The sequence below is a fragment of the Euprymna scolopes genome, chromosome 13 (genome assembly GCF_053919585.1).
Source record: "Euprymna scolopes isolate OS-2025 chromosome 13, ASM5391958v1, whole genome shotgun sequence".
NCBI classification, from domain to species: Eukaryota; Metazoa; Mollusca; class Cephalopoda; order Sepiida; family Sepiolidae; genus Euprymna; species Euprymna scolopes.
This window is the reverse complement of record NC_136494.1, coordinates 102,809,750-102,823,864: the sequence shown is the minus strand read 5'-3', so window position 1 is coordinate 102,823,864 and position 14,115 is coordinate 102,809,750. Positions and strand designations below refer to the sequence as shown.

The 14,115-nt window shown below is 40.3% G+C and overlaps 1 protein-coding gene across 1 annotated transcript in view; it reads right to left on the bottom strand.

Moving 5' to 3' along the window:
* Positions 1 to 143: 143 nt before the first annotated feature.
* LOC145292121 (adenylate kinase isoenzyme 5-like) overlaps positions 144 to 14,115 on the bottom strand; it is a 54,280-nt gene continuing 40,308 nt past the window's right edge. The window contains exon 3 of the mRNA XM_080138226.1: positions 144 to 2,076. Coding sequence (XP_079994352.1) covers positions 1,699 to 2,031 — 333 coding nt within the window. The 5' untranslated portion in view covers positions 2,032 to 2,076 and the 3' untranslated portion in view covers positions 144 to 1,698. The remainder of the gene's footprint in view (positions 2,077 to 14,115) is intronic.

Sequence of the window (14,115 nt, the reverse complement as noted above, 5' to 3'; positions counted from 1 at the left end):
TGAAATGTGGATCGATCCACATAGACAATGTTTATATGATTTTATTTATATAAAAGCTTTTCATGCGTATTGAGCACTCTTGAAAAAATATTTATTTTTAATTCATGATAACAATATACCTGAACTTAATCAATTAAGATGTATATATATGTGTGTGTGTGTGTGTGTGTGTGTGTGTGTGTGTGTGTGTGTGTGTGTGTGTGTGTGTGTGTGTGTTTTATTAAAAGATGGCGTAACACACTGAAAAATAGCTGCAAATTCTTTTTCAACATCTGGATTTTGTAATCAAGCCAATATTCTTCTTTTTTTTTTTTAAAGTTGATAAGCTTCTTTTCTTCTGATAAGTTAAGGGCGGTATAAACTAAAAAATTGACATAATAATTACATGAATGATTCTGTGCTATGAAACAGGTGCTGTCAAGAATTGTGTATTTCAACATACTTAAAGAAATAAATGGTAAGATGGTCAACATCTTTAAATTTGGAATATAGAATTTTGTCATTTATATATGCCCTCTATTTATATATTGAGTTCTCTGTTAGAGAAAATAACGGCTTTCACTTAGCATAAAGAATAATCTTCCATAAAGAATAGCTTTCTCAAGTTATTGATAGTGTTGGAAAAATATATATGTAAACAAAGAGATAGCATATATAGTGTTAGCATTTCTTTTACTCTTAGTGGAAGGTTTATTGGTGTTGTGGATTCTGCATTTGATGGTTGATTGCTATAGATACACTTGCATGCCAATCTGGTAAATTTCAGATAACAAAGCAGGTGTCCGTGGTTGATTAATATATCTACATATTTCTTCTAGACTTTCTGTTTGTCTGTCTACCCGTTCTACTTTTTCTCTGAAACTACTGAGTCGATCTGGCTTAAATTTTATGTGGAACTTTGTTATGGCAAGGTGCAGCAAACTAAGTATAATGGCATCTGTTTGATGAACAATTAAGGATTAAGAAGGATTAATAAGGATTAGTCACAATAGTACCACATTTGCTCTCAAATTTTCTTTGAACCTACTGGACAATTTGGCTGAAATGTGTATGGATCTTTGTTATAGTAAGGTGCAGCGAACTAAGTATTATGGTATATCTCCAATACATAGTTAGGGATTAATATGGATTAGTAAGCATTAGTATTAAATGCAAAAATGAGCACAAGTTTAATCATATTCAACTGTCAATTTGGCATAAAGCACTTATTTTAAGTCAATGCCCTATAACTTTTGCCCATTTTTAACAGGTAAAATAAAATCTAGTATATATATATGCCTGTGGAACTGTCTTCCGTCTTCCTGCTTTCCAGCTGACTACAATCTGATTGTCTTCAAGTCCAAAGTAAACAAGTCCTTGATGAGCCGTTCCACTTAAGTTAACAAATTTACCGAATTTCCATTACTAACGATTACTACATTGTCCAATTGACTACTACACACTCTTAACTCTTATCCTCGAGTAGTTTCTGTGCCTTGATAAGTGGTGATGCCTATGTAAAAATATATATATATATATATATATATAATAACATAACTTTAGATGTTAGATGTGTGTATCGCTGCACATGCAGGGGTGCATATATGTGCGTGCATGCAAATGCTAGAATGAATTTGAGAGCAGAAGGTAAAGATGAACCCTTCTCTCTTAACTGACCAAGTGAATTAATGAATGTTAAAAAAGGAAGAAATTTTCTCCTCATTCGTTGTTTGCATCGGTCATTTCAAAAACCTCCGATCGATAACAAGTGGAAGAAGCACTTTCCGTCTGAGTGTCCTGCGCAAACATGCTGTCCTCCCTGATGTACTGCCTCCGCACATCGTCTCGGTACGGATGGAGATGATAGATGAACGTCTCCCAGTTGATGTTGTTGATCCCTGCACATTTCACCTCGGCTATTTTCCGTTCTATAAACTCCACAGGATTCTTGGGCCGTTCCATCATGAGACTGCTGAGAAGGCACTCAAACAACTGCGGAATACCATGCTCGGCCAAATAGACTTTGGCTTCCTCTTTTGTGGCCGACATCATGAATTGTTCGTAAAGATGTGCAGAGTGAAATCCACGGAGGAAGTTCTGGAAAATGAGAAAAGGAAACAAATTTCAGAAAATCAAATCGCATTCATCTTGAAAAGCTCACAAAATCAAAAAAAAAATTGTTCATTTTCTCATATATATATATATATATAGACACATACACAGTGACATAGACATAGCGACAGGATATATCCAGGCCACTCAGTGAACGCACGCACACAAGTTCATGCATACACGCTAGCACTAACAATATGTTAATATATGCACATCTTTATATCTATCTCATTAACACACTTATAAACACACACGTCGACAGCTAAAATGAACACATGTATTCAATTTTTCTTCAACCCAGAAAATTCTCGACACATTTTCGACAAGCCTGTCTTAAAAATGGAGCAGAATCAGAAAACAAGTCTGTTATAGAAATAGCTCCAAAAAGTTGCGAAAAATACAAGAACTTTCATTGTAAAAAACTGGAAGAATGGGCCAACCAACAACATGACATTTTCTGGCTGAATTCACCCAGGACTATGTAGATAAGTAAGGCTCTATAGACTGGATAAAAAGGGATCATTCCACTGTAATCAAGAGAGTAGGCATTGGAAGTGATAGATGCTTGGCCAAAAGAAGAAGTGGCGGGGAGAGAAGTGAAAATATCCGGATGAAAGTCTGGCTACCTAATGTTTTCTTTGAAGTGAAAGGAGCATCTCATTGGATAGGGAGTCATGCTGGGACTTTGTGAGGAAAGTAATGCCCAAGATTATCTACAGATAAGCTCCTTTGAATGGTTATTATCTCTAGTGGCTCTTTCGAGTAGTCAATTTCTGGGTGGTCGAATGGTGATGATTAATAAAGGCTAGAATCAGGAAGGGGAAGTGATCAAAGCCGTCCCGTTGGACAGCACACGGAGTTGGATGTTTGAAGATGTAAGTTTGTGTTTTTTTTTATGGCTGCAGTTAGTTTGGTCGTGTGCTTCTCCAGGCAAGTTGGGTCTGTGGGGTTCTTAGCTAAGTGACTATGTTTATGGGACATGTGTTTAGATTTGGTCAGGCCAAACTCTTATTTTGCAAGTCTGTTGTTTGACTTAAGAAAACGACTAGCACTTGTAATCTCAATAAATAAAATAAAATAAACAGCTATTATTTGTTTATAAGCTAAAACAAAAATAAGCATTTGTTATATGTTTATAAGCTAGACTTGTGATTTTTATTTGAAGGGAGGATTCTTTTGTTGTCGTGCTGACTGGACATAACAACAACTTTGGACCAACACAACAAGGGGGACGATCACAGCCCGTGCAGTGGATGTACAAGTACATGCTCATAATGCCGTCTACAGTGATTGCATGATTGATGTTCGTACGGGTCATAATACACTTCTGTGACTGCACATGTCACTGCTTCTTTTGATGTTCATATTTTTGTTTCCAAAGACAGATATGTAGGTGCGGAAAATCTCTTTGAGAATAATTGGATGTAATTGCTACTGCAACAATTGTTGTATTATAATTGGGTCCATCTTTGAAGGAAAACATTATGCCCATTTATACATGGTTCGATTTCCTCATTGACAGTTATTATGTTCCTTAAGTGTGTGTGTACATGAGATGCAGGAAAAAGAATTGATGGGAAGAAGGAACGATTTGCAATACTGTAGAGAAAATTATAATGAGCGCGAAAATTACTTGCCTCAAAGACGCCCACATGTCTGTGCGTCTCGCAAGGTTCAGTTGCTGAATGCGGTGCCCAGTTGATTTTACCCTCAACTATTGTGCAAAAACTCTATTTTAGAAACTGAGCCAATTTAAATTTTGGAATAGCGAGCTTTAACAGTAATGTGCCAAATTTAACTCCAGAAATTGTTGGTTGAAAGTACAGATTAGTTAACAATCCATTTGGAAACGTGCAGAATAATTAATAATGAATTATTCAACCACAAATATTTTATTACTCAATTCCAGTAAGTGAAGACCACTGGATGCGTGATGATAAAGTTCTTACTACTAAAGCTTGTGTCCTGTTATCGTCCCATAATGCAATTGCGCCAAAGAACAGTTAATGCCCCTTAGATCCTGATGTGTCAGAGGGATATAACTGTCTTATTGCTTTTAAAGGCTTTGTTAAATTTCAGCTTAAACAGAAAAACTAATAAGAATAAAATAGAATAAAGAATAAAATGATAATAAAACACACTAGAGTCAAACCCAAACACTTCACTTGCATGAAAGTTTGTTTCAATCAATAACCACAAGCATACAACACAGACAATAAAAACATTTCAAACTGTATAAACAACATAAATCCAAAAATCAAAAGTAAATAAAGTCCAAATAAAACAATCAAACTGACAGGCAATTATTAATAGATCAAAAAGCTGATTAATAGTGTGGCTGCTGGAGTTAAAAAGTATCACTTCATGATAATTACATGAGTCGATAATCACAAACAATATAGAAACTTTATGTTTCTGAATTTTTTTCCCTTATATTCGGACTACTGTACTCAATTTGAGTGTTATTCTCACAACGTTTTGACCGATGTAACCTCCAACATTCTTTAGATGTGTTGTCTAAAGTAAGAGAGAGGGTCTGTTGGAAAAACAAAGTAGACTTACCGCTTAAGCACCCCCACATGAATGCGTCATGTGGAGTTGGGCTGAGAAAGGAAAATAATCAAAGATGGTGCCTATAGTTTTTATAACATCTGGTCTCACAAAGTCTCGTAAAGTCACACTGGACACATGCAAATAAGGAGTACCTGGGCTGTATAAAATCAACTTGTGTTAAGAAGGTGGGGAAACAAAAAGCAATCTGTAACGATTATTGTTGCTCATCACCTTGTTGGTTTGCACTGATTTTGACGCACGTGTTTGTTGGACTGCTGCTATGATTTCTTGTTGAACTTTTCTTTAATGTTGTCTGCCTTTTTGCATCTTTTTGTGACTTTTAGACCAAAAGCTATTTCAGCCATGGTCACCTGTCTAAACAACATGATAAAGCTGTTTTGTGGTGAAGGCGACATGGTAGCTTGGTGTATGAGTATCTTGTGTAGGAGATGGGGAGTCTTGTCGTGGGCGACGAAGCGTTTCACTGAAGAACCACGGCAACACACAGCGAACCAACAAACAATGACAGCCACGGCGCGAAGGTAACTAACAAAGCTCAGCTGACTGCACGAATAGAAACGGAACCCAACGGTCACTGTACTGATCGCCACGAACGTCAGAACCCGACTGCCTCGCACCTCCAATGGACCGATTTTTATTCCTCAAGATGGCCTAGCTAATTTGCATCCCCGCGAGATCTCGCGCGATCCTGCGAGATTCCGTCTCTAATAAAAGCAGGCAGCTGCCATCTTGAAACTCTTTCGTCCGCTGCTCCGACCACAGGATCAGCCACCACCCCACACGCCAGGCACACACGGACCCTCTTGCGCCGAGGGCTACGGTTAGTCTCACACTCCCCCCTGGTCTCCAGATCACATACGTGACACGGCGGACGTGGCCATTTGATTTGAGCACTCCTGCGGAGGGGTATTGCCGGGACTTCCTCATCGGAGCTCTCAGAAGTGTCATCGGAAGCATCAGCATTAGAGCTCGCAGTTTAGTCATCAGGTTCGTGGGGCACAGGTTGGATCCATCGCTCATCGTCGGATGACTCGCTCCTTCCACTGCTCGCAGTTGAGTCACCAGGTTCGTGGGGCACGGGTTGGATCCATCGCTCATCGTCGGATGACTCGCTACTTCCACTGCTCGCCGATTGGTCAGCACTTAAAGCGGGCCGGACATCCCTTACGTGGCGCGGAGTATCATCGACTAGTATGGCCTGTTCATTGATGACGCCGGTGACCTGCCCCCTCCAAAAGCTGCTGGTGCACCGGCCGCCGGGTGGCTTCACCCAGACGGTGTCTCCCACTTGGTACGTCCCCTGGGGTTCTCGTTGGTCGGGTAGACACACTTCAACGTCCTTGACGCGCACGTGGTAGTGATGAATCGCATCAGCGGGCGCACTGCCTCCAGTCACGGCGTCCTTAGGCGGTCCACGCCTTCTGTTGGTCGTCGAATTCCGCACTGAAGTCCGGCTGGTTGACTCTTAGTGCTGCGCACACCGGGGGCCTATCCTGAAACTCTACAACGCCAGCGCGCATTATGCGCACGCCGCCCAGGGGTTTGATGGCATCGTAGCCTAGCAACAGGTCGAAACTCAGCGGCTTTTCGCGTGTCACCAGCGCTTCGACGTTGGCCGAGTTCCCAGTTCTTGTGCGAATGTGTACCACACCCACGCCGCAACACATTCGTATTTTTCCAGTAATGGTAGTTAACCTGACGTTCTTCTTTTTCCACGCCCGACAGAAGTCCGCACACACTATGGTGCGGGAGCAACCGGAATCAAGGAGGCCTGAACATAATGTGTCATTAACTCGGACCTGAATGACAGGGAGCGCCTTGTTTATTTTCTGTTCGGGGAAGAGGTCGGCACTGACACCTTGTCCCCGTCCCCGTTTCCCGCACAGTCTCGGGCCATGTGCCCAGTCTTGTTACAGCGGTAGCAGCGAACAGCCGTCGACCGCCTTCTACAATTTCTTGCCATGTGGCCCCGCCCGTTGCATCTGTAGCAGATGACATCACCTTGCGGGCTGGGTCCCTGAGACGGTCCTTCGCCACTTGGTGGGGCCTGTGCGACGGCGACTACCGGTTCCTGCACCGTCGAGTCATCCTTCATTATTGTCCTGGCTCTGTCCACTAGGTCACTCAGCGGTAGTGAGGATATTGTAGAGGTTGCTCGCAGGAGCTGCTTTGCTCCAGCGGGGAGTCCTGATAGGAATTTGTAGGCTAGGGCCCTCTCGGGAAGCCACCCCACACGTCAGGCACACACGGACCCTCTTGCGCCGAGGGCTACGGTTAGTCTCACACTTGGCTAACAAAAGTTGCTGGCAAATCTCCAAAAAGAAGATGACATTGCCATGGTGATACTGTTGTTCTTGAAGGGAGATACTTGGAACTGAATGAGCAGGAGCAGGCTGATGCTGATACAATTCGAACCAAATTGATCCAGACATTTGCCAAGGGGTCGTTTGCGGCCTAAACCAAATTAAAAGAGTTGAGATGGATGAGGGAATCCATTGATGTATACACAAACAAAATCAAAAGATTGGTGGAGCTGGCATTGTCACTGAATACCAGAGGAGATTTCTAAGACGCTGCAGCAGATCCTAGATGTTGAGAACATAGAGGTGAGTGAGCTACTCCCAACTGCAAAAGTATCAATGAGTACCCAACCCTTTAGGTTTATAAGAACAGCAGCAGCGGTCTGGAAAGATGCAAGCATAAGCTGGACAACACTAAAAATTGCATGTTTCAAATGTGGGTGCTCACACCTGTGGAAAGACTGTAGGAAGTTGTTGGAAAGGATATTGTGCTACAGGTGTAATCAGAATGGTCACCTAGCAGTGAACTGCGCGAGTCTGGAAAAGCTAGCAAGGGGGTGTGCCAAAGTGCCAGCAGCTGCCCCAACTCAGGAATGATGGTGTGCTTGCAGTAGATGCCCAAGCAGGAGATCATGGTAGAGAGCCGAGAAGTTATGGTCCTGATTTGCAGTCGGAGGATGGCAAGAGAAGGGCGAAATAGTGGAAGAATAAACCACCAATGCTAATAAACAGGGTGATATGCTATGAGAATTTGCTTAAAGGAGGAACAAGAAAGGGTTTTGAACAAGAAGTGAATAGATGGATTGAGGAGGACGTCAAATCAGACATCTTGCCGTTGATGGTCATTTTGCAAGCGATGAAAGGGAAGGTCTGGATTTCTGAGAGTTGAACCAACACGTTGAGCACTATACTGGGGTTGACACTGTAGATGTATGCAGTGAGACCATTAAGCAACTCCGTGTCACCAAGTAACTCTGGAAGTACCAGTTGGTCAGATATAAAGGCAAAACATACTACCTTATGAGGGTGGGGTTTGGACTCAACTCAGCACCCAAGATCATGTCAACTATTCTAACAAAGATTCTGGAAAGAATGGGGAAAGGAAATGGTGCCGTAAGCTCGTACATTGATGACATCCTCATAAATGAAACTTTGGTGACTGCAAAGGAGGTGGTGACTAACTTGAAGGAGTTCGGGTTGGCACTGGAAAAATTAGATGGGGGAACAGTCCTGGGGCTAAAGCTGAGACAAAATGAGTTGGGTGGACTGGAGTTTTGAAGAGAGAACAAGGTCCTGCAAATGAAGGAAGAGCTCAACAAGCGGGAGCTTTTTTCAATATGCAGCAGGCTGATCGGGCATTACTCTGTTGTTGGCTGGTTTAGAACAGCATGCAGTTATATCAAGAGGCATGTCAAAGGAAGAAAATGGGATGATAAAGTGGGGGGAAGAACAGCCACCTTAATCGAAGAGGTCTTGAAAGAAGTGTAAAGACAAGACCCAGTTTGGGGAATGTGGAATGTGCTGCAAACACTGGATGGATCGTGTGGTGTGATGCAAGCAGCATTGCAACAGGTGTTGTCTTGGAAATGGGTGGAGTGGTTGCGGAGGATGCAGCCTGGCTAAAAAACAGGATGATGTGAGCCATATTAATGTAGCAGAATTGGACGCAGTTACCAAAGGAGTGAATCTGGTCTTGAAATGGGGACTACATGACATCTGCATGAAAATAGACTCTGCCATTGTGTTTGCTTGGCTAAAATCAGTATTTGCCAACGATAAAAGGATAAGGACGAAAGGGGCAGCTGAGATGCTAGTGAAGTGCAGGCTAGAAATGTTGGCTAAGCTGAGCAGGAGTTTAACCTGAAGCTATGCATAATCATGGTGGCCTCTGAGAAGAACAAATCGAATGTTCTTACGAGAGTGAAAAAGGGCTTGTTTTAAAAAAAAAGAGGATGTTGCTGCAGTGTCTAATCTGGATATTTCTGGTGTGCGAGAGTTGAACAATTTCCACCATAGTAGAGAGGACATTGTTCCTAGTGAGAAAAGTCAACCTGAGTGTTCACAAGGAACAAGTGAAGCAAGTGGTCAGAATGTGAAACAGGTGTCAGTCAACCGACTCTGCTCCAAGCACGCACAAAGCACGAGCACTAGGTGTAACAGGGGCCTGGAAAAGACTGGCATTACGGTGGGGAGGGGGGGATTTATATGACAATGATCGACTGCGGCTCTAGAGAAGGCTGTATGGTGGAACGGTCAGTGAAATAGCAGCAGCTCTTGACATGGTGTCTCTAAAGCAAGATCCGGTGAAAGAGCTGCTAACCAACAATAGGACCGCATTTAGATCAGTAGTAGTTGTGGATGTACTGAGGAAATGGAATGTCCGTCAATTCTTCATAGACCTAGTGGTGATGAGATTATGGAAAGAAACCACCAGACAATAAAGGCAGTGGCAGAGAGCAGGGGCACCTCACTGGAGAAAGCTGTCTATTGGTACAATATGTCGCCTAGATCAGAACATCTGTCCACATCTGTTGATATTCACATACTCCTGGAGGCATCCCAGAGTTGAGCCGGAAAGCAGAGAGATAGAGACAACAAGGGATGAAGTATAGGTGAAGCCCTCAGGTGTGTGATGTACCACACTGTTGTACATCACACACCTGAGGGCTTCACCTATACTTCATCCCTTGTTGTCTCTATCTCTCTGCTTTCCGGAGAAAGGCCAGTTGAAAGTAAGGCAATGGAAAGTGATGTGCAGCAGGAGGATGGCGGGATACCTCAGAGGCCAAGTAGAGAAAGGCAACCATCACAGTGGATGAGGGAGTACGAAATAGAATCTAGAGATCAGGGGGAACATGCTGTCTAAAGTAAGAGAGAGGGGGTTGTTGGGAAAAACAGAGAAGGCTTACTGCTAAAGCATTCCCACATGAATGTGTCATGCAGAGTTGGGCTGAGAAAAGATGGCACCTATAGTTTTTATAACATGTGGTTTCGCAAAGTCACACTGCATGCATGCAAAGGAGGAGTACTTGAGCTATATAAAAGCAGCATGCATTGAGAGGGTGGATGAACAAAAAACACTACGAGAATCCATAACGATTATTGTTGCTCGTCATTTCATTGGTTTGCGTTAGATTTTGACACACGTGTTTGTTGGACTGCTGCTATGATTTCTTGCTGAACTTTTCTTTAATGTTATCTGCTTTTTTGCATCTTTTCGTGACTTTCAGACAATGTCAGACTCGGGAATCTGTACAGAATTTCGATTATTTTTGCTCGTCACAATTTCGAATATCCACACGGATAGCATGCTCTTGTTCTATCAGCCATGACCGGGTAGAAATCTTAAGTAATTCGCAATTGTAATTTTAGTATAACCTCCAGAAGAATATCACTTAGAACTCATCATCATCATCATGATCATCGTATGAATCCGATGATTCTATGTTGGCATTTGTTTTCACAATATTTGTCTAGTTAGAATTCTTTCAAAAAGGACATCAGGGACTAAAAGAAGGACCATGTGAAGATGGCCAACACCCTAAGTGAAAGTGATTTTTGTAGAACGAACTGGATTCGAACTTGGAATGCTCAAGTTTCAGTCTGAGTTAGACCATTAGACCACCATCACCTCCCTACTTAGAACTGAATTTTATTTAGTACTTTATCTTTTATGTTTTAGGCAGAACGAAAGCATGCTATCCCATGGATTAAATAAAAGAGTCCGTCTGAAATTTTGTACAGATTCCTGAGTATGACCGAAAGATTCCTGAATTCGACAAGATACACCTGAAGAAGGTCAGAGGTTACATCAGCTGAAATCTTGTGAGAATAACATTCAAAATGAGAACAGAAATTTGAATAATTCAAATCATACCGGAACTTTAACGATATATGAAATTCAAATAAAATTTAAACAAAGTCAAACAGTCAAATTGGCAGTGAAGTCAAACAGTCAAATTGGCAAGATCAAGCTGACAACAGCTGGCTACTGAAGTTAAGTATCACATCATACTCTGTTTTAATAAATAATTACAGTCAAGGGGTTGCTGTCTGAAATATTGTCAATTTAAAGATGTAAAAAGAAATAAACGTATGTTAAAGCTAATATAATGTTATCTTTTCTTTAACATTGTATAGTAGCTGTTGATTTTAATTTGTGAATATAAATATACTTATGTTTCTACATAGATATCTGATGCTGAATTAACTGATATATTCTAAGAGCTTTCAACATACGTAAATCAGAAATGCTTGAACTTTTACAAAATATTAAAATTTGACTTGAAAAGCCTAACTAAGGGTAGATAACTCCTGAGAAAGTATAATAAAAACAAAACAGTAAAAACCATTTTGTAATCATTTCATATAATACAACAGTACTGACAACCCTGAGAATTCTACAAAGAGAAAACATATAAAAATCTAAGCAAGAATGCATATTATTGTTTTCAGTGTCTTCAATTATAAAAGTTTTCAACTTTTAATGTTGTGTTGAAATTTTCGAAGTTTCAGAGCCTCTGTCCTGTAAGGAATTACTAGAAATGTTTAAAAACTTCTATGTGTATGTTATTCTGCTTTCAGCTCCTCTACAGATCGTTTCCAGATTTTCAAATTTCATTATTAAAAGTGTGAAAACAAGCTACAAGAATTTGCACCTATATCAGTGAAAGTTTTATATATGGTTAGAAGCATCTTCAATAAAGACCTAGAGTTTCATTCTATGCATTTTTTGCATAAGCCTTGTACATAGCACCTCGTTCATGTTTGACTTTTATCGTCTTAATAATGAAGGAATTATTATCTTTAAAAGAATCTCTGAAAAAAAAAAATTACAATATCTTGTCTGTTCATCCTTCTGCCAGCATTGATATCTGTGACGACTGAATCGTAAAACGATTCCGACGAAAATTAAAAACAAATAGCTTGAACAGTAATGCTACAAATAACCTCACATCAAAGAAGCAAAAGGTGTGCTCCCTTTGCTACCGGTGCAAGGAAACCAGGAGAAGAATAAGACATGAGAGGTGTGCCGTGTTTTATAGAGGAGGACGAGATAAGTCACCTGAAGCCATATGAAATGGTGAATGCTTTTGACCATGAAGGGAGCTAAACTGTAAGGGAAAGGAGGCAGTATTTCGTTTATGCTTGATCAATAAGCTATAATTTTCCAAAATCTACAGAACAGTCCTGTCTGTTCATCCTTCTGCCACAACTGAACTATAAAGCGATTCTGACGAAAGCTAAAAAGCAAGTGGCTTGAATAGCTTACCCTCTTTCTTTCTGTACTTCGTTTGGATTTTCTCTCTCTGTCACTCTCAAAAGCAAGTAAGTTTTCACAAGGACGTGTTAACTCAAATTATTTTCAACCAATTAGAATTGTTTCAAACCCTAAAAATAATGTGAAAAGCCAACAAAAACTTAGAAAATCCTATAGAAACAATGGCTAAATCAGATATATCTTCCAGACTTCACCAGCTATATCGAAGGACACAAGCACATTTGTGATGACTTTAATGTTCACAATTTTGCTTAGTTAGCCTATTCCAACAAAACAGATGATGAAGAAAGTTTCGTCATGACTTTTCTTTTGCCTGTGAATTGATACAGATTGTTTAGAAACCCTGATACTAACAAACATAGCCTTCTTGATCTCTTTTTTTATATATATAAATCCCTCCAGACAAGGCATGAAGCCACTGAATGTAAGAAGCTAACAAAAAATACTACTTTAATATCAAAAACTAGCCAATGATAAGTGTTAGATTGATAAATCCAACCCAGAAAACAGCAATTCTTCTTCCTCTTTGCTAGAAACATCACTTATAGAATATGAGGCCTAAAGGGCAAAATAAGGGAAGCAGTAATTATTGAAGCAACCAAAAGTAAATCCAAGGTTCACATTCTTAACTCCTATTCTTGACAACTTGCCCTGAGTAATGCTCATCTCTTGTTCTACCTTCAGACAGGAGGCAATGGCTTTGAAGGATGGACCTCCTAGAACTGTATAGCTGTTCCTCAATCAACAGAGAAAATGTCATTTCAAAAATGACTCCTACTCTGTTAGCTTGGGAGCTGAAGTAACTTCCTGGATTCTGATCATTTGATTGTCTTTATCCAGATTAAATCTCTTTTCATCACAGAATGTATCAGTACTCAAACGCTAGTTAGGATAAGTTTAGATCTTTCATCTCCAAAATTCCCCTGTATTCCATTTTCATAAAGACAAGTCGACCATGCAGGATCTCTCTCCACAAGTGAAAAATTTACTTTGACCATGACAAATGTTTGTGAAAATTTTTTTAAAATTTCAAGGAATGGTTATTGAGAAAAGTGGTAACGATTTTAGGGCAATTTTGCCCCTAGGGGAACAACTAGAGTTATCCCGGAAAATCCGTTCTGGGAAAAATTTATTTTTACCATGACTAATGTTTGTGCAAAAATTTTTTTAAATCCAAGGTGTGGTTATTGAGAAAAGTGTGAACAAACTGATGAACAGACGAACGGGAGTGAATTACTAGGCCCAATCCCTCCTTTGTCAAGGACCAAAACTGTATCGTTTGTCACTTCTGATATATTCAATTAGTTAATTGCTGGTCTCGAGAGTTTTATATCCTCTAAAAACTTCCAGCATGAGTCAAACAGCCTTACACACAAAAATGGTTACTATCTATCAACTTACCTGTAATTTCACTACACTTTTGCGTACGCAATGCTTACAGGTACCACAAAAAATTGATTAGTATGAAAAGGTGTGACTCATGGAAAATAGTAGCAGTTTAAAAATTATCGAGCAAAGACATGCCATGTATAATCCGACTACATGAAAGTGTTCATCTGTCTTGTGGAGATTATCTAGAAAAAAAAAACACCTTGATAAGGAAAATAGATTCTTATTCAAGTCCATAAAATATGTTTTAAGATTAAATGGACACTTGTGATTCTGTCGGCTGTATTAACATGTTCGAGCGACTGTCCAAGAAGAAAAGAAGAATCTCAGCAACAGTGTTATGTCGCCCCCCCTCCCATAAAACTGCCTGCTGATAGGAGAACTTTATTCACAACTAGCTGTTCAGCCCGACTTTGCTCTGGCCCTATGTACTGTTCATAACTTTATGTGCATATGTATATATATATATTAAAAAGTTTG